Source organism: Orbicella faveolata, unplaced genomic scaffold (genome assembly GCF_042242905.1).
Source record: "Orbicella faveolata isolate gen_17 unplaced genomic scaffold, um_ofav_v1 contig_13, whole genome shotgun sequence".
Lineage (NCBI taxonomy): Eukaryota > Metazoa > Cnidaria > Anthozoa > Scleractinia > Merulinidae > Orbicella > Orbicella faveolata.
The window spans coordinates 16,100,001-16,120,000 of record NW_028301540.1 but is presented as its reverse complement, the minus strand read 5'-3'; the positions used below and the strand labels follow the sequence as shown (position 1 = coordinate 16,120,000).

The 20,000-nt window shown below is 40.3% G+C and overlaps 1 protein-coding gene and 1 pseudogene across 3 annotated transcripts in view; both read right to left on the bottom strand.

Moving 5' to 3' along the window:
* The window catches only part of LOC110055368 (solute carrier family 23 member 2-like), a 17,151-nt pseudogene extending 8,326 nt beyond the window's left edge, over positions 1–8,825 (bottom strand). The window contains exons 1-3 of the transcript XR_016206024.1: positions 8,687–8,825; positions 2,962–3,077; positions 260–376 (exon numbers count right to left, since the gene is read on the bottom strand). The product of XR_016206024.1 is annotated as a solute carrier family 23 member 2-like (transcript). The remainder of the gene's footprint in view (positions 1–259; positions 377–2,961; positions 3,078–8,686) is intronic.
* A 5,516-nt stretch (positions 8,826–14,341) lies between these two features.
* LOC110055444 (solute carrier family 23 member 2-like) overlaps positions 14,342–20,000 on the bottom strand; it is an 11,164-nt gene continuing 5,505 nt past the window's right edge. The window contains exons 7-12 of one of the 2 annotated variants that reach the window (XM_089284830.1): positions 19,448–19,472; positions 19,039–19,162; positions 18,415–18,571; positions 18,040–18,293; positions 17,447–17,720; positions 14,342–16,949 (exon numbers count right to left, since the gene is read on the bottom strand). In XM_089284830.1, the coding sequence (XP_089140956.1) occupies positions 16,630–16,949; positions 17,447–17,720; positions 18,040–18,293; positions 18,415–18,571; positions 19,039–19,162; positions 19,448–19,472 (1,154 nt within the window). In that variant the 3' untranslated portion in view covers positions 14,342–16,629. The remainder of the gene's footprint in view (positions 16,950–17,446; positions 17,721–18,039; positions 18,294–18,414; positions 18,572–19,038; positions 19,163–19,447; positions 19,473–20,000) is intronic. The other variant, XM_089284831.1, reaches the window with a different exon arrangement.

The window sequence follows — 20,000 nt, the reverse complement described above, 5'->3', positions numbered from 1 at the left end:
ACCAACCAGCGCTTGAAAGTCGCTGTGTCGTCTCAACCTGTCTTGTTGCTAAATAGCTACAGCCAATCCTGGCACGTCCCAGGGAAATAAAGGTCAGTACAGATATGTTTCATCTATTTTAAATTCACCATGCTAATGTTATCCGATCGAATACTTTGTTAATTAAAATAGGAAGGAAGACAATCTGTAGATCTAACAAAGATTGCCTACTGCACTAGGCTGAGGAAAGCTAATTGAGGATGATATTCATTAGTCTCACCTGGAAACCCAACAATAAGCAAGCGTACCATGGCGGGTTCTCGTCGATAAGGTAAGATAAACCAAGGGCTCTTGCTCTCTTCTGGGGCAGTGGTTGAGCATAAGGCTCAGGTGTCTTCTAAGCAGGATAAAGAATGTGAGTAATATGGAGTCAGGGAAAAACTAGTGGAAGTGACTTCTATGATGGTGTGGGTGCAATGTTGCGGATCATATTTAACGAGTCATCCGTAGCTAGAGGGAAGTATAGGAGTTAGTTGGGGAAGAAATCATTCATTCCCTCGCTCGCTCGGTCAGTCAGTCAGTTAGTTGATGGATCTTAAACTTTTTTTGGTGGTAATTCCGCTGACCTGGGTAAATGGCTGCCAAAGCGATAAACTGATCTTTTGCGTCTGGAGTCGAACAAGTGCTCCCAAAATAAAGACTATTTGGTATACAACAAAGGTGGTTTATAATTCGATCCATCGGTAACTTTGACCGCAGCTTTTAACCGAAACTTTGCCAAAACACATGTGCGAGAGTTTCACACACATAGCATTACAAATGTTATCAGTTGTGAGTTAAATTTTCAGGTATTTATCAGTTGTCAGTCATTATAATTAAATGAAACATGTCCGGCTCAATTTTGGAGAGATGTGTAACAACAACCATTTGGTAAATACACTTGTTTGTCACGAGAGTATCAGGAAACGGGGAATTGGTGCCCAGAGAAAGACATCAGACACTGACGGCCTTTTGGTTAACATTCCAAGCAATTTGCACCGGCATTAAGGAGTTAACGCAAGCGTGATTGCAATGCCAAGAACAACTTCGATTGGAAAACTACGGCATAATTCACCACTCACGTTCTCCAGTAAACGCAGAACATGGTCGTTTCAAGGCAACGGACGGCTAGCAAACGTACCGACATTCTTAAAAGCGCGTCACAGTTGTTCTGGCTGTCAACCCCCCGGAGGGGGATACTCCCATATACGGGCTATATAGCAATGTGCGGCCCCAAAGGGTAGGGTTTTCAGCAGTTTTGGTCATAAATGGGGTATCGATTTTGGCCATTTTAGTCATAAATAGGGTATGGTTTTTCATTGCACTCTAGTCTTGAATTGGGTAGGTCTCTTAGAAGAAGCTACTTTTTTCAGGTCATAAATAGGGTAGAGAAAATCGCAGATTTTGGCCATAAATAGGGTAAGGGCTTTGAGAAGCGGGCCGCACACCCCCAACCAATTTTTCTGGGAAACCCCCCCCCCCCCCGGTCAATCATTTATTGGTGCTGCCATTGATTGAAGATCACAGGATGGAAGATGAAGATAAAGTTGCACTCGGGGAAAGAGTTGTCTCGGGCATCCGAGACCCCCATACAAGTGGGATATACAAATGGGGTCTAACAAAGGAAGCCCTGAAGTCTATTCCGCACAATTATAGATTAGTTTTTTAGGTCGAGGGCGGGCAGAAGTGTAGCAGGTCTCGTAAGCTGTTATTATTTTATTTATTGCAGCAGCAGTTATTGTTTTAGGACTAGGGACATTGCTTCTGTTGTTTGTTCTATTGTTCCCGTAAAGTGTATGGAGCCATTCATGTGAGACCTTACAAAAACTGCTACATGACCCAAAGCGGGAGATGACTGGCATTTCAGGTAGGCTCGATTTCCGCCGCTTTCTCGAGTCCGGTGTACGTTCCTTTCCCGAACAGCGGCTGGTAATCGAGCCTACATTTCAGCCTGTACATCAGTATGCTGCCGGTCAGTTAAGAATTAGTTCCTCAGTAATTAGGACGATTTTGCTGCAATTATGACGACTCCTCTATAGGTTAAGTGCACTCATCATTGATATATGTCCGAGCGTTTTCAATACCCGCATAATTATATTATTAGACATTCTCAAAGGTTTTACTATGAATATTTTTAAAATGGTTTCTTTTTTCCTCTATTTATTTTGTGTCCCAAAATTAGTATGGAATTTTCCTAGGCTACAAGGTATTGACAAGTTAATAAAGTTTATATTCTATCTATTCTATTTAAGAGTCCTCGTATTGCTCATTAATTAAAACCTTAGCCTACGACATGCGACCATGATTTGGTTTGTCATTGTTGACGTTAAGTTTTGGCTTGCATAAGTTGTCTTGCAATACGTTTGTATTCACATGCTTGCTAAACGTAAGTTAAATGAAGACACTGATAGAACAGTACCGGATTTATTCCGCGACAAATTTAGTAAAGAGAAAGAAAGTGTTCGTACTTGATGGCCCGCCCCGATTACTTGCGCAATTAGAAAGAGTTTTAAATATTCCATTCAGAACACTGATGTAATTATTCATGTTAGTTGAACGTGGTTTGTCAGCCCTCCCACCCCCCCACCCCCACACACACACACCTAAAACAAGAATCATAAAAGAGTGAGAACTTTGTTCGTGATGTTAACTTTTGATGTCTTAGTACGTTGGCCAAAATCGTCACCAACCTCGCTTTCGTCACTACCCTCGCTTTTTGTTCGGGCGCAAGCCAAAACAATAAACTCAAACCGGCGGTTTAACTAACAGACTAATGGACACTGGATGGTAGACTCTTGCATTATACATTAGACACTGTATACATCACTGGATACTGAATTCAAAGGTCACTGACATTGCTCTGGGTTGCTCGCTTGTTGCTTCCCTTAGTAAGTTAATTGTTAAGTATGTCGTGGTTTACGAAATCAGTGCCGCTTCACATACCTGGTTCTCTTGTAGTTCCATTGCTTTTCCTTTCATGTACAAAACGACGACTTTTCTTGATTTAATGAACCAGACTCAACTTTCGTTCTTGTAGAGTGGCACAGAATCGGTAAAAACTGAAATCAAAATAACGGCACGTTACTTCATGGACACAGTTAATTAGGCAGGCTAGGTTACATAACATTCATAGATCGTGACGCAGGAATATTGTAGCAGTCAAGGTCAATGATTATCGTGCGAAGACGTAGGAACCGATAAACATGAGTAAACATAATGTCTCTGCAGTGAAAATAGAAACAAAACAGTATCAAATTCTAATGCAACACGGCTGTAGAAATCTTAAAAGTGCCCTTACAAACTCAAGTGTTGGCAATATTGTATGAACATCAAGTGATGTTAAATCAATAGTTAAAAATGGCATTGAACAGGCTTGAAAACGTATCATGGTCTATCATATTCAGTTATTACTGTCCCACAATCGTCACAATTCCTGTCTTAGAGCCCTAGGTGCACGTGTGCTTAGCAACAAGTATTTACCAATGAAAGGTGGGATTTTTTATTAATTCCCATTTCACCCCTCGACCTCGTTCAATATTTATGTATAAATATGTAATGTCCGTGAGAAGTAAGTTCGAGACTTTCATCACAATTCATTTCATCGGGGGCGTAGGTTTCCGACAGTGAGGCGCGTACATCATATCCTTACAGTCATTTAAACCGCAACAGTTAAAGGAACGGCGGGGGTGTTAGCAGCCAAATTGAATTTAAATTTTCTCTTCTCCTTTTAATCCATGATTCCCCACATCTTCTGTCTACTTAATACATCATCCTAAAATTGCCAAATCTTATCGGACTCCCACTGCTCAAATACTTATGTGTGTGGTAACTTGTGTAGATCATGTGAAATCTCCGATATGATAACAACTAAATAGCGCTGCAAGGCACGATGAAAAGCAATCAGGTATAACGTAAATAAAGACCTCTTGGCTTTAAAAGCCGACACTGGTTCTTGACCCATCACGATTCATAATAATAGCTTCGATATTTCTTGAATATGTCAGAGGGAAAGAGGCAGGCGACTTCTCTAGGAAGGATCGAAGCTACTGTGTGATAGTTTATCCTATTTTTTATTTGCGTGATTCAGGGAATCTAGGAATAATAGAAATCGGAAGCACGTGCCTGACAGTCTCAATTAGTTCAGTCGACGATTACCAGTTAATTAGCACCAGATTGTAAACGCGTTTCATCTTTTCGACAAAACATGTAAGTTTGCGTGTCAGGTAATATTCCGTGATCAAAGAAACTGTTTAGAAAAGGTTGTAAGCCAATCAAATTAGGTTTCGCTAAGTTTTAAGGAGTGCCGTGTGTTGAGTCTTTTTAGTACAAGTAGTGAAGTACACAGTCAGAGCGAGAGAGGAAAGCGAACCTTGTGATCTTAAAATAAACTTGTGAAGTTTGCGAAGAACGGCCTGTTGAGTCTTGGCATTCGCAACACAGTGGTTACTTATTTTCGCGAGAATCCAAAGTCGCGAAATTAATAACCCGCGAAAATTTTTTTCGTAACAATAAACCACCCGATATTTAATACTGTGCTATAATTAACGAACTACGTTGCCAAGATGGGAGAAAGCAGAAGTTTCTGCGGTAAATGTAAAAAAAGACGTGAATCAGCTCTTCTTCCCGAGTATCCATTTGAAAAAATTGACAATGTCCTTCTGCTGTAAGCGCAAATAGACGTTGCTATGTACTATGTATAGCTCTGCTTTGCTGCACAATAAACAAGTAAAACTGTTTTTCAGTTTCTTTGTCATGGAAACTATTGCTATGCAAAATTAAAATCAGTTGTGCCAATTCTGGGATTAACTTTTGTTAACAAAGACCAGACAATTTTCGCAAAATTTAGTTCTTTAAACGTATATTTGTGGTCAAATCGCAAAAATAAGTAACAGGAAGACAAATTCTCTCAACTGCAGCTCATGCTAACTGTGTGACGCACTTAAGTTAATTCTGCGTTACATTTCATTGTTTTGAATACGTACAAGGCAAATACCAATTGCTACTTGGTGCTAGGTAATTAATTGCTTGGCCATACACCTTCACATAAAAGAATTGAGCTTAACATCACACGAAAGAACTGAACTTGTTAATAGACAAAACTCCTGAGACCTCCTTGGAAAATTGCAGATAGACTAATTCAAAGAAAGTGCCAGTAAAGTTATTCACATAAATGTACAGTGCAACAACTGAGAAATATCAATACCTCTACAAATGTTATCTCCACTGTTTTAGACCGCGATCCACGCTGGAAGCTTGCGAAAATGACTCAATAGCAACATCGCTGGTAGCCTCCCACGCAGACGATCAGTGCGCTCCTTGCAACTTCTTCGTCTGCAACGTGGGAGACTCCATCACTTGCGGTTTTTTTGGCATTTGTGTTGCAGACTAACTAATCCCTGGGTCAGTGTCCAGTATTAAAGGATCGGTTGTTTATTAAAATACGGTCTTATGTTTGCTAAGACTGAATTTCAAATTTGAATATTAATACGCCGTTAGCCTTGTCGTTCGCTTGGAATTTCCTTGATAACAAAGAAAGATTAAACAGCGCTACGTCATTTTCTGAGCATTGCTCTAGAACAAAACAAACGTGGGACAGAATCCGTGGCAAATTGTCACAGCACACCATCTTTCTAATCGACTTTCATAGTAAATCAACTCCAATTCCTCACTGCGTTTAACATTATTTTATTTTACGTTGTTATTCTATTCTATTCTATTTTATTCCATTTTATTCTAGTTTATTTTATTTTATTTCATTTCATTTTACAGATTCGCAGGTTCCCTTCTAAGTAAATCCACCACGAAACATTAGATTCCTTCAGCAATTCCAAATGAAAACACCTCAAATACCACCTTGAATATAGCAAAAACACTCATAACTCGGCCGACATGAATATCTTCCGCATCGAAGTTTGATGATAATTCGTGAAATAACTTAAGACTATTAGGCATGAGTTTACCTTCAACTGTTTTGCATATATTGGACTGTCTCGACGGTTATAAGTGCTTTGAAGATTCTTGAGAGATGGAAGAAAGGTCATTAAGTGTTGGTCAACTTCTGCTCAACATAGGACTCTTACAGAGAAAGCGGACAAAATTTGCATGGCACAATCACTGCATAGATTCTTTCACCTTGCATTGGTTGTATAAGGCGGTGAGAATTCATATTTTCGTCAGTGCGAAGAAGTGTTGGCACTCCCTGTATAAAATACTGATGTTGCGGCTTGCTGACCATTGTACAGCCTAACAAGTGATATTTGATTGTTTTAATACCGCAAAATTAAAAGAACTAACTGCATGCTTCTGGACCCGAGGGATACTCACAGAAAAATTGGGTGGGGGTGTGCGGCCCGATTCCCAAAGTCGTTATCCTATTTCTGACCAAAATCTGCGATTTTCCCTACCCTATTTCTGACCTGACCAAAAATTCAATACCCTATTTATGACCGATGCCGCTGGCACAGTTGCTGCAGAGTAGACATAATTTGTGAAGAACTTTTATTGATGGTCTTATCGATAATGATGAAAAAGTAGCCTAATCTAAAAAAAAAACCATATCCAATTCAAGACTAGAGTGCAAAAACAATACCCAATTTATGATCAAAATGGCCAAATTCGATACCCTATTTATGACCAAAATGGCTGAAAAACGATACCCGTTGGAGCCGAACATACCTATACAGCTCATGTACGGTAGTGCCCCCTCTCACCCCCCTGCTTCCGGAGTGTCACAAACAAAGCAAGTAAAGGATTGCAGAGAATGTGGCAATACAGTAGATTGTTTACGGCAAGTGGTGATTTAAAAAAAAAGAGTCATTCGACCTCCGACAGTGACCGAAAAATAATAGTAATAAAGAAACAATAAAACAACAAGAAAGCTGTCCTTCGAAATATTCCCAGCTGCGGCGCAGCAATCTTTAGTCATTTCAAGGGCTTTTAATTACTGCCTGGTGACATAATCTAGAGCACGTAGCGACCCAGACACAGCGGTGGTTTCACAATCCACGTGTAACGCCATAATTTAATCCTACACGATTCTTCAGTATGCGTTGCGAGTGAACGGCCATGGTTTAAAATGTATGCCCATATATTGTTTGTTTCTTCTATGTCTGTTCCCCTGTATTACGTTCTGTCAAACGTTGCGTTCAGTTCGCCTGAACTGATCACTTGTGCCGGTTATGCAATACTGACCAAGACTTGGCTCTTTATGGCAGTCAAGTTTGTCCATTTGTTGTTTCTGTCACATTAAATAAAGGCTACCGTGATAAGGTCCGTTCGCGTGACGTGTTGAGCTCTTGAGCCTTACCTTATTGCATTCAGTAACGAGAAAGAACTACCTCCGGTGTAGTCTCCTCCGCAGCCGTTTTTTGGGATGTCAAGCAACGCTCCCCCCAAAGAAACGGCTGCTCACATCCGAACAACATTCTTTTCCTTTTGTGTTTGTGGTTTGTTTGCGCTCCGTTGAACAGACCAGTCACATAATAGCAAAGTGTGAATGACGAAAGCTTTCGCGCGAAAAGGCCTGCGGTGCGAACACGCGAGGGATTTCTGGCTTTTGTTTCACGCCGCACGTCGCCAGAAATAGGCGATGTTCGCAGGCTACCATCATGACGGACGAAAAAAAAAGGTAAATGAAAGCCCTAAGTACAAGTGCTTCATGCGCTCATCGCTATGTTCAGCTAATGAGAGAATATATATTTTCTGGAAATGTCAAATTGTAAGCATCAATCAAGGGCTAAACGCTTCCTACAGATTGAAATCAGGAGGAAAGAGGACAAAGAGCGGCATTTAGAACTCGCCGTCAACAAATCGAGCGAAGCTACTTGATTTTCTGATTCCGTTATTAAGTTAAAATAGGTATCTTACTTCTCGACAATAATTTTCTGAGTTGAAAGCTTCTAATAATTAGCTTGAACTTTGAAGAGTCTTCAGCTACATAGAAAGCTCATTCAAGCGTCGCCGGTATTTTTCGGCGTCGCTAAACAAAAGCCGGAAATCTGTATGTTTATTTGTGACGTCTCCCATGACGGGATACAAAGATAAAAAACATTCCCTGATTGGACAAGTTTCAAGGGGTGAATTTGGCGCGAAAACGTTCTTGAAAATGGAACGGAAACGGTGATTGGCTAATTTCGTGAAAGGAATGTTGTTCGGATGTGAGCAACCGTTTCTTTGGGGGGAGCGTTGCGTGACATCCCAAAAAACGGCTACGGAGGAGACTACCTCCGGTGAGACTGGAATTCGAAGGACGCCGTGCACTGTGGAAATACTGACAGCAGTGTGAAAAGCGTATAGGTTTTGACCACTGGGAGAATTGTTAGCACCTGAGGGCTTGCCGAATATCTTGGCGTTACCAGCGGCTTAGCTTTAGGTGATAAAGTAAACTTTAACGCTTTAATTTGTGAACAAGGCTATAGCGCAATACGTCGCGGAATGAGGGAGATTAATCAGTTTAAAATAATTTTGGAAAGGCAGCCGGAAGGTTGTCGCCAATATCACTGTTACGGAAAACGTGTATCGTGTTTCGTTCTCTGCTCTGCATAATCCGCCTATTCTGCAGGCAATTTCGCTTTATCCATCGAAGCACACGCAACTGAAAAACCATTACAGGTCTTTGGAACCTAGCAAACGTCTCAACTGTGGAATATACCTTGGAAGTCACACTTACCGATACTGTGCGCTACTTGGGTATTTGTCCTTTACAGCAATACGTTTTCCGTTACTTGCAAACTTTAGCGGCTTTCTCCCTTATTACTCAATACTACAAAGAAACATTTATTTGCTCAGCATGTGACAATCGACAATCTCGATCCTAGGCTCTCTCTCCTTTGCCTCTCTCGTCCCTGGGATCGAGATGGAGCACGTGAAGGCCATATGGGCTTTGCATGACAAACAATTGATCGAAAAAAAGACTTTGAGCTAACCTCCGCTCGATCTACAGTAATTAGAAAACCAATGAATGTGAAAAAGTTGTCTTTTTTGTAATTTAAAATTCAAAACATTGGCAATGGATGGTCAACCAATAGTGTTAACTAATTTCAGCTCGTAATTTTTGCAAAGGTAAATGTCTCTTTTGATACCCTGGGAGGAAGTGAGAGAGGAGAGGGAACCTCTGCTAGCCCAGCCTCCTACGCATTAATTAAAAATACTGGTTTTAACAGGTTTCAACCAGTTTAAAATGTACGCATGACAGATAGGATTCAAAACGCTATCTGTTTGCGAGACCGCCGACAATATCTGCTGCCCAACGATTAGCCAAAAGTTCAGATTGGCAACACTTCGCTGACATTGGTTCGTCACGTACTCATCAAATTCAAAACTTTCGTGCGATAAATAACTAGCAATCTTTGATCTATTGCTGTTTGCACAGTCACTCCAAATTCCAATTTGACCAGGATGTAGGATCCGCATGAAAACCAGCTAAGGTTCCTGTGGCTTCCACTTAATATTGTAATTTTATTTTATCACTGTTTAATTCAACTTAACAAACTATTCATTGTCAAAAGAACACGATGAGAGGGTTGATAGGCGAGGTTTTAAGCTTAGGTTTTAAATTATTCCAAAACAGTTTGTTCATGAGCAACTTGATTGGGTGTAAACGTTTCGCATGACAAAGCACTCTGACAGATACGACCTGCTGACGTATTTGCCATGCACCATAGGAAATCGAGCGGTTGCGAGTAGAGGTTCCTAACGTCTCTCACCGAGTGGAAAGAGAAGGACAGATAAGGGAATCTCTCTCGTGGGGTACTTTTTGGGTGTCATAACTTGTAACTTTTGCTGTCGTGACACAAGCCATTCAAGGCCATTGAAGCACGTAAGACTTTGATTCAACACTTGAAGACAGATGATCGCCTTCTTTCCAGGTACTTGGAGGTTTTAAATTAGTAGTGGTAATAGTCCAATTTGCATATAACTGGGTGAGGAACTTTAGAGGGCTGACGAAATTGGACGAGGCCACAGTCCGAGCTCAATTTGGCAATCAAAGAAATTCTTTTTAATTACTTCAATTCCAAACTGAGTCTCCAGAATTCTCTTCTCCACTGATTCCAATTCGACCAGGATTGAGGATCCGTAGAAAAACCGGGAAAACCATCTAAGGCTATCTAAGGCTGTGGCTTCCTCTATAAATATTGTTTTTTATCTATATTTTGTTATAAATTAGAGTAGAACAGATCATTGCGCGCTCTCTTGGATGGAATTTTGGGCTGAGAATTCAAATAGTTGGTTTAGTTACTGATAACCGGCTATCATGAGTTGTAACTGTTTGACCTGCTATAGGCTATGTCAGCAGTAGGGTAAAGACAATCCTCAGTGTTGCTCTCTCTTTTCATTGACCGGAATAATCTCTAAAAAAGTTGAATATTTACCAGGGTCGAGGTAATCATGTTGGCACTCAAGCCTTGCCAATCAAAAAGGAACCTCGCAGAATTTGCATTGCGTTCAGGACCTGTTTTCATTGATCTTTTGCTCTTATTATTCGCATAAGCCTGAACCGTTTATGAATAGCATACCCAGTAAGATGATGATAATCAGCAATGATTGCAGTAACCTTAGCAATGGATTTCCACATGAGTGGGTCCACGAGGGGGCCCAAAGAGTAACATAATTAATTTTTATGCGATAAGATTCTTTGGAAATAGTTGCCGAGTGAATGGCCATGATTTAGAATGTAAAGCCGGTACTTTAATCGTTTCTTCTATGCCTGCTCCCCTGTATTACTTTCCGTCAAACGTTCCAGTTTCATCTGAACTGATCACTTGTGCTGGTTATATTATGCTGACCTAATCCCACCAACACACGCCTGTAGTTTTTCCATTTGTTGTTGCTATACTCTTACAAGAGTATTATTTTTCATTCCGACCGAGGCTGAATATTTTCATATTTCTGCCGATTTTAGGCTGAAAATATTCTTGTGAATATTTTTAGATTATAGCGTATGGCATTTCTGATTTCGAATGTATTTGTTAATGTCATTTGGAGCCAGCCTGCAGGCATTAAAACCCGATATGACGTGCCTAACTTCTTGCAGAAATGTTATCAGCATCGAACATACGGCTAATGCTGCTTTTGTTGCTTAATTTGGCTAGTTGTGCCGTTTGGAGAAGTGAAGAATTTCATACGGTTTAAGTAAACATATAATTGTATTGTATTTACAAAATTTTCCATACAAAATTATACTACTCTTTTCAAAATCCTAGCCTCGGGTTTATTCTCAAATAAAATTATTCTTTAGGAAATTTCAGCCTCGATATTCTCATAAAACATATTCTTATTTATTATAAAGACGCGAGTCGAGTGTTTTACTGGAAAATACACCACTCGTAAAAATTAATCCTAAACCACATCCGAGACTCGGATGGCGTATTTTCTATATCCTCACTAGTGAAGATATCGATGATTTCACTGATATGAAGTTTTTCTCTTAAATTGTACTTAAATTCTTGGTGTATGATCGAAACATTTTCGGATCTTCCTCGAAAGTCTTCGGTAATCTTCGGTAATCTTCGGAAATTTTCGGAAAATGTTTAGCAACGTTCGTGTGACCTTCGGACAAGTTTTGAAGAATCTTCCGAAATCTTTGGAAAGTGGTCGGAAATCTTTGGAAAATCATCAAAATCGCCGTCATCAGTATGTCTATATAATAAAAACAACATTACACCTTAGTTCGAAGATATGAATTTTATGTTCTCGTGACAAGAGCAATATCTCTTGCCACTCGAACATAAAATTCATATCTTCTCGCCACTGTGTAATATCCTCTGTATGTATAAAAGGTCATAAATAGGTGTATCATATAAAATAAAGGCTGCCATGATAAGGTCTGTTCGCGTGACGAATTCAGCTCTTGAGCCTTATCTCATTGCATTCAGTAATGAGTGATGAGACTGGAAGATAATTCGAAGGACGCCGTACGTACACTGTGGAAATATTCTTGCAGCGGTGTGGAAAGCTGACAGGTTTTGGGTTCTGGAAAATTATATGCTCCTAAGAGCTTGGCAAACATCTTGGCCCAAGAGCTCAGTTCAAATGCAGCAACTTTAGTCCGCCGTGAGGTGATCACGTAAATAAACCCTTTAATTTTGCAAACAGGGCTTTAGCGCAATACGTTACAGGATGAGGGAGGTTAATCAATTGATAATTTTGGAGAGGCAACTAGAACGTTGTAGCTATACTATTGGTACGGAAAACTTTTTTTCGCTTTATCCAGCGGAGCAGACGCAACAGAAGACTACAGGTCTTTGGAACTTAATTAGCAAACGTGTTAACGGTAGAATATACCTCAGAAGTAACATTTATCCGTAATGTCCTCTGGGTTTATGTTCTACTAGCAGCAATACGTTTTGTGATACTTACAAACCCTTGGGCCTCTACTGTTATTGATCTCCCTTATTACTCAATACAAAGAAACATTTATTTGCTCAGCAAGTGACAACCTCGATTCTACGCACGAGAGAAGCGTAAGAGACTTTTATAAATGTTTTACCGGCTCCGAATCTGTACTAAGACAACTGGTGAGTACAACTTTAAAGACGTTAGACTAGTGGAGTCGTCAGTTGTGTCTTATGAAAGGGAGCATTTCAGTTTAATTTGGGAAGGGTGGTAAAGATCCAAGTGGTAACTGGATCCGTTACATGTCTTACTGAGTCCTTTGCTGGAGGACAAACGTTGCCGTCCAATGCTGGGAAAAACGGCATGCAAAGGAATAGGCTTAGTAAAAATCATAGAGTCACTCTGTGATCAGACGATACCAGTGGCTTCCAAGACGTGATTTCTAACTCTTAAGATTGCCAAAGACCAGCTAGGTCATCGAAATGTGTAATTACTGATATCGTCGACGAGGGCTTTGGTCTTCTTAAGAGCGAGTACCACGAAAGGTTCAACGAATCAGCAAAGCCAGTACAGCAGGCTCCCCAACAAGGTCAGCTAGGGGAAGTCGCGTCGCGCTAATATCAAAGAAAGCCTTGATGAGCTGTACAGTTCTGAAGGCACCGAGCCGGTCACAAGGCCTGGCCATGTATCTCCTTTATATTGTCTGTCTAGAAAAAGATCGGAAAAAATTCTTGGGGAGAACTATCCCAAACTCATCACTATAGAGGATATCGAGCGAATCTTCTACATGGCCTTTAAGTATTTTCAGTCCTTGACGGAAGAAAAATGGGTTTTGGCACATGAAGTTTAACGAGGAGTCTTGTTATCTTACCACTAACTTTTGGTCGCTATCGGTGATGTAGAATGCCGTTTGGTATTAGTTTCGCTCTTGAAGGCTTTCAATGGCGATTCATGAATAGATCGAGGGTCGCAGTGGCACCGAGTTCGGTTACAGATGATTTTGTGGTGGCTGGTTTTAGGGAAACATAAGAGGAAGCTGTCTTTTGACGTTGTTGCTTTTCTTCAGCGGTATTTTTAGAGTGGGGTTGCAACTTGAACTGTGCCTAGACCATTACGCAACTAAATTGGGCGTAAAATGTTCACCTGACTGATACTTGCAATTGCCGCGTCCCACTGATGTAGAGCGGGGCTTATTAGGCCTCAATGGTACCGTTCAGTGTTTGGCTAAATTTCAAATTTCATCCGATTTCATATTTCAGAGTTACTAACTCGAAGTTGGGTACAAGAAAGGCTCTGGCCTGTACATCCTTTATATCCTTAGCCGAGCGCACCCTCTTGAAAGGGCGTTTTGTCAAAAGAGTCTCAAAAAGTCAACTCTCTAGAGCTTGTGGACCACATCGAGACGTTTTTCCATTTCCCGTGGCACTAATTGGGAAAGAATTCTCCTATAGTCCAGAAAGGCTGGCCAGACAATATTCACGATTGCGATTGCAATCCCACCCTCTGTCCCTTTTTCCATTCACAAGGGGAACAGATTGTCCAAGGACACTTGAATTATCCGTCGCTCTCGTTTTTTGAAGTTGCTGCTGAGCACTGTGCTGCTCCTTTTGGCTGAACTGTACCTGTGATGCAGTTTCTTGGGACTGAATTCATGGCACCGCTTCCTGCATGTGGCCACAACCGCAAGATGTTGGGAAATGTTACAATGTAGGTTGCCAGGTCATTGGTATCAGTTACTTGAAAGCGTGAGTGACTAAACTAATTTTGAAGCTTAGAAAGCTTTTTGTTTTCATCAAGGCTGTTTCCAGCGTATTAATTGGGGATCCATTTTCTACTTTTATGTTAAAACTGCGTTCTAACTGTCAACATGTCCTTTACAAATAACGAAGATCTGTAGACTAATATATTAAACTAGAAGTCGGTATGGCTGGGTCCTGCTCTGGAATCGCTTTACTTCCATAACCAAACACCCGCTTAAAACGTACATTACTCATGTTCATTGACTTTTATTTTAAGAAGTAACGCTTTCACAAACTAACAATTAAATATATCACAAACATTGCAGCAGTAATTTAATGTAAATACATTGGCAAGCACAAATGCTTACACGCTAAATATAAGTTACACAAAAACAGACCGCAGTTTTGTAGCTGTCACAGCCAAGTGAATGTTGATGGCGGGAATCTATTAGTCACGTGAACTTGTGTTGTCAACGTCATGTGACGAAATATCTCCGCCACGTCGGCTAGGGCTGGAAGGTCACACAAACTAACGAGACAAATAGTCTCCCCACTTATGACAGCTAAAAAAACTGCCCTCTGTTTCGGTATCTTATATATAGTATGTCTGCAACAGAGTCGTGCAAGAGAGAATCCTTTTGCAAAATAGTTATATGTTACCGTATAATTTTAAATTTTTTGTTATATTGACGTGCCGGTCCATTCAGTTATTTTGACTCGGTTCCTTTTACTCTTATGCAGGTTTGTTTTTTATCTGTAAAGTAAAACTGAACATAAAAGCAGTTTCAAATTCACCTCATCCGCCACGTCATGTAAATAGCCTAGTAGTCATCCACAAGCTGGAATTCTTAACAAGCTCAGTTTGCTATAACTTGTTGTTCAGTTTACATTATTTCTCTGTAATACTAGGATATCTAAAAGATAATAATGCTGCGGCACATTCTATTGAAAGTGACATATTTTACGCAGTGATTCATCTACAACTTCATGCATGATGACACATGGATGGCGAGGTGTGACAAGGGATCGTGACAAAAAAGCGCATAGTGATCTGACCCATGTTTGAACATAAAAAGATACACATCAATCTCCCCTTTACCAGATCGCGGAAATCGAAAGATGTGGAAGTTGTAGGAGCAGAAATCTAACTTATAAATTCTGTATTGATACGTATTAAATGTCTCAAGAATGTTGACAGACTGTGTCGAGGACACGTCCATGGCGATGTGTGAAAATGCTAACGCTTTAGCTCAAATTCATGTTTGGATGAAAAGAAATAGATCGCAGCATATATGAAATTAGCGTGTTCTACGGTTTTCGTTTGTTTTAATTATTCTGCAGGCTTTAGGAGCGACGATTTCTCTTCATTTAAGAATTCGGCCAAGTAGGCGAGACTGCTAAGAAATGACATACTAAGTTTAAAATCAAGATGTCACAATTAATCGTCCAGATTTACAAACTGTCGCATACTGCATGCATTAAGAACAAAAGCAAGAGTTTTCAAAGCAGGCACAATCTCCTTCACATCGTTTTACAGGTAAATCAGAGCAAAACACAACCACTGGAATCCACGCAAAAAGGCGTCCTCCTGTAGTTCGTGGCGCAACGCACTCTGGTAAAAAGTGGCGCAGTGCACTCTGGTTAAATGCGATGCATTCTGGTAAAAAGTGATGAATTCGAGAATTTGGATCCCCATTTATATATTCTTCTTAAATCCTGTTTATGTTGCTGCTAGCTCGCTACGCTCGCACCGCAGCAACAAGTAATGTAAGCAAGAGAGGATGAAGAGTAAGAGAAAATTTCTCATCCATAAAGGCTGTATTCCTAAGGTAAATTCCTTTCAAGTTATCTTAGATACGGCATCCAATATTCCCTCGCGTGTTGCGCAGATAGTAAAACAGATTGGACTGTCCATGTGAGTCTACTTGTAGACCCTCCTAGGATTACCGAGCTGGAAGTGTTCTGAAAATAATCTGACAGGGATTACCTTGGGACAGAATTGGGAATATTAAGGATCTTATGATAATGATAATGATAATGATAATGATAATGATAATGATAATCAAAATGATTTAATATTAGTTTTTATCAAGTATTGGTTGAAATCAATTAAAGAACTAACTTCAGTGCACACGATGATGACCATATGATGATAATTACAATTCGATGCCGTGCACGTGGCACTCAAATATGCTATGCCAGGAAAAGTAAACATTTTTGTAAGAAAAGCTTTGGGGACAAAATGGCACCCAATATCGATCATACCACACAAAAGTTGACATCGAAAACTTGGCCTCATGACAAAAATCCTGTTTCTCACTATCCTTTATCAATAATTGTATCAGCGACTTCAAGGAAACATTTCCCTTCAGTCTTAAACAAGGTAACAAGCGTCTCTCTACGAGCGAAGAGTTTTTCACATTATGGCTACGCAAAAAGAGTCGAGAGCAAAACGATCGGCCAGAATGTTGAAACCTCTTCGCTTCTATGAGAACATTTGCTATGCAGGCGACTCCAGTCTACACTGATTAATGTTATTCTACAGCTTAGAGCTAAAGTTTTCCATTTCCACATTTCGTCTGGTCTCTTGCTGGTCACCGTTGTACGGCAGGAAGGGCAAATACCTGGCTACTTTGAGGTTACCAAGGCGTCGGAAACAAAACGGCAGATCATAGACTTTAATAGAAGCTGTTTGAAACTGTTCGTCATCGCCAACTGAAAGATGTTGCCTCCAAGCCTTGAGCCCGCGTTCCTCAATGGTACCCGGAATGGTGTTGTCCAGAATCAGTGCAATAAAGCAACCCACTGCCATGCTTGTTTTCAAGAGGACCGTCACTATCTGGTCAATTTCAGAAACACCTATTAAAATATTGACGTTAGTGCCTTAGAAGGAATTAAGAAATCACCAAGTTATAAATCTTGATCGGTTGCCTTTACACAGCATCAGAGTTTGTCATGCCTAAAACTACATAATACTCCTGTCAAAGAGACTGCGCAACTATTCTGTAATGGTCAGGGTTTTAAAATTCTTTCGAATATATCTTTTGAAATCTAGCATGAAGAGTGAAGCATATCTTGGACACTCTTGTTCCTTCAGTTACATGACGTTTAAAACAGTCTTGCGTATCCTGCTTATAAGGACCATTACACGCTTATTCAAATAGTTCACGTTTCAACCTGATCAGTGGATCGACTTGTATCTGTTAACCCTGACAACAGGCTAATGCTGGAAACCTTAGCTGCTTAGGTCTAAAACAGAGTTCAACGTGTACATTGATTTGTCATTCATAACCATAGTTCATAACAGGTAACTTGACTTGCCAGCTGATACAGCAGAACCATGATTAATCGCGTACCTGTTTCAATTGCGTTAGGATGATTTTCCATGTAATGTGGCAGAGCTAATCCAAACACGATGGAAAATCCAACGATGAACAAGTTTCTAGAGGAATTCATGTCAGCAAATTGTAGATTTGAGATACCAACTGCAGCGATCATTCCAAACATGACCATGAAAACTCCACCAACAATGGGATCTGGAATGCTGACGAAAACCGCGCCAATTTTACCAACAACACCGATAGCCATTACAACCATTGCACCCCACTGGACGACACGACGGCTTCCAACCTGAGAAGGACCAATAAAGTACACGTTAGGTGTCTTTGAAACGAATATTTGCTCACTCCATCCAACTCAACTCAAAACGCCAAGAGCTCTTCTGGTAGCTGCTATCAGTCTATTTATGATCTCATCCTATCCAACATGCCCATCATGAAATAAAATAACTATCTAGTCTTTCAAACATTTTATAGTTTATAAAATATATATCACTGAGTTTATGATAACTTTCCACCAAAGTAGCCATACGCCCTTTGATTTCACAACTTCAAATGGAATCGAATCGGCTCACACTTTTCATAACAACAGAAAAAGACAACGTGGTTACTTTTGTGATCCCGATGGCTCCAATGTTCTCACTGTACGAAGTTGTTCCATTTCCGGTACCAAATGCTCCCGCCAAAAGACAACCAATTCCTTCCCACGCAATTCCACGGTTGATAGCGTGTTTTGGGGGTGGAGGTGCTCCTGACAATCTTGCGCAGGCGTAGTAGTCTCCCACAGATTCAATAATGGAGGCCAACACCCCTGCAAGCATCCCAAACACCCCGGCGGCGCTTACAGTAGGCATTCCCCACTGACCTGGTAAACGACCAATATATCATTGAATAGCAGTTTGGTATGGAGAGGAAAGCAATTACAGTACCAGAAACGTAAGCAACCTCATCAGCATGAAATAAAACAAAGTTATCTATTGACCTACCTGGATACGGAAACCTGAACCATTTAGCTTCTTTTAGCACATTAGTCCTTGCGTCAGTTCTCGCCATGTACTGAGGAATGCTGGAATCAGAAGGAAAACCTCCCGCTACAGTGATGACGGCACAAATTACCCATGATACTGCGATCGCCAGGATGATCTGTGTGATAAAAAAAAACAAAAAAACAAAAAACACAGGAAACGAGTTGCTGTACATTTTTCGCGAATAAATAGATGATAAATTGAATTGCGCGAACCGGTAAACATGACAATTTGCCTTATTCCCAGGTAGTCAGTGTTATCAAAATTATAACAGACTAATTGGTTTTCTTCCTCTGCAACATGTAGTACAGAAATCTAGAGTTTTTAAGTTTACATCGTTTTACCTTGATCGTAATGTGTAAAAATTATTACAACTTTGAAAACTCTTAGTAAAGTCACAAATCCCCAAAATTTCTTGGTTGTATTATAAATGTTAGTTATCCTGGCCTCTATTCTGTTCTCGACAACACTTTCATAAAATTACTCTAATAGTGTGCACGAATTAAAATTCGTGAACCACACATACCCACACATACCCATATCGTTAGCAGAAATACCCAGTATTTAATAGTGATCAATACTCACTGGAAATATTCTGAACAATGGAAAGCGGCCAACGTAAAGACCTCCCCGTCCTCCGCTGTATGCAGGCACAGGAATCTTGACATTGGTTAGGTATTGCGAAAACAACGCTATTAGGACGATAGTACTGAAACACAAACAGGCGCATACAATGTAGACAAATTACAATATTGATCATCATCGTCATCATCGTATTAAAGGCCGTATTGCATGCAATGTCGATCATAGTCGGGTAAATAACTTATCCAAAAGTCCCTTGCACGTGAGCTAAGTAAACGTTTTAGCAGTTTAAAAACCATAATTACAAGTTATTTTGCCACAGGTAACTAGAGAAATGCCGGGGTATGAAGACAAAGAGTTAACCATTGTGAGATTAAAGGAAGAGAATACGGAAATAAACTGAACCACTTACGTCATTGAAATTCCCCAGTGATTTCCTGTGAATATAAAAGAAGAACCATCAACATTTATTTAATCCTTTATCCAGTTCTACTGCTCCCATTTCAACGTATATTGAAAAACAAACATTACCACCTGCAATCTGAGACACCGTAAGTCGCGTTACTGTGTGTGTAGAGTCGTGTCTTGCATGCCTTGGTTGATGAACTACTAGATGGCTTGACACAGAGTTGAGATATACGATGATAAATACGAGCCTTTATACATGAGTAAGATATATCGCTTACATCAGTGATAGTGTTATATCAGTTATTTTAACGTGGAAGTCCTTCTGGCTTCACTCCGAAAACGAGTTTTCCTTACGAGCCAAGTCCTCCAACCTGACAGAATTCTGACAAAAGATGTGAAAATGGTACACTTGAGGGATGTGGCTGAAAATGGCGTCACTAGGGTAAGTTCAAAGCCACGGAATGTGCATTGTTTTGTTGGTAGCTACACAGGTTTACGTCTTTCACAATTGTCGTCTCTGTGGGCATTTCTTAGCCACAAGCGAACCCTTGCCCTTT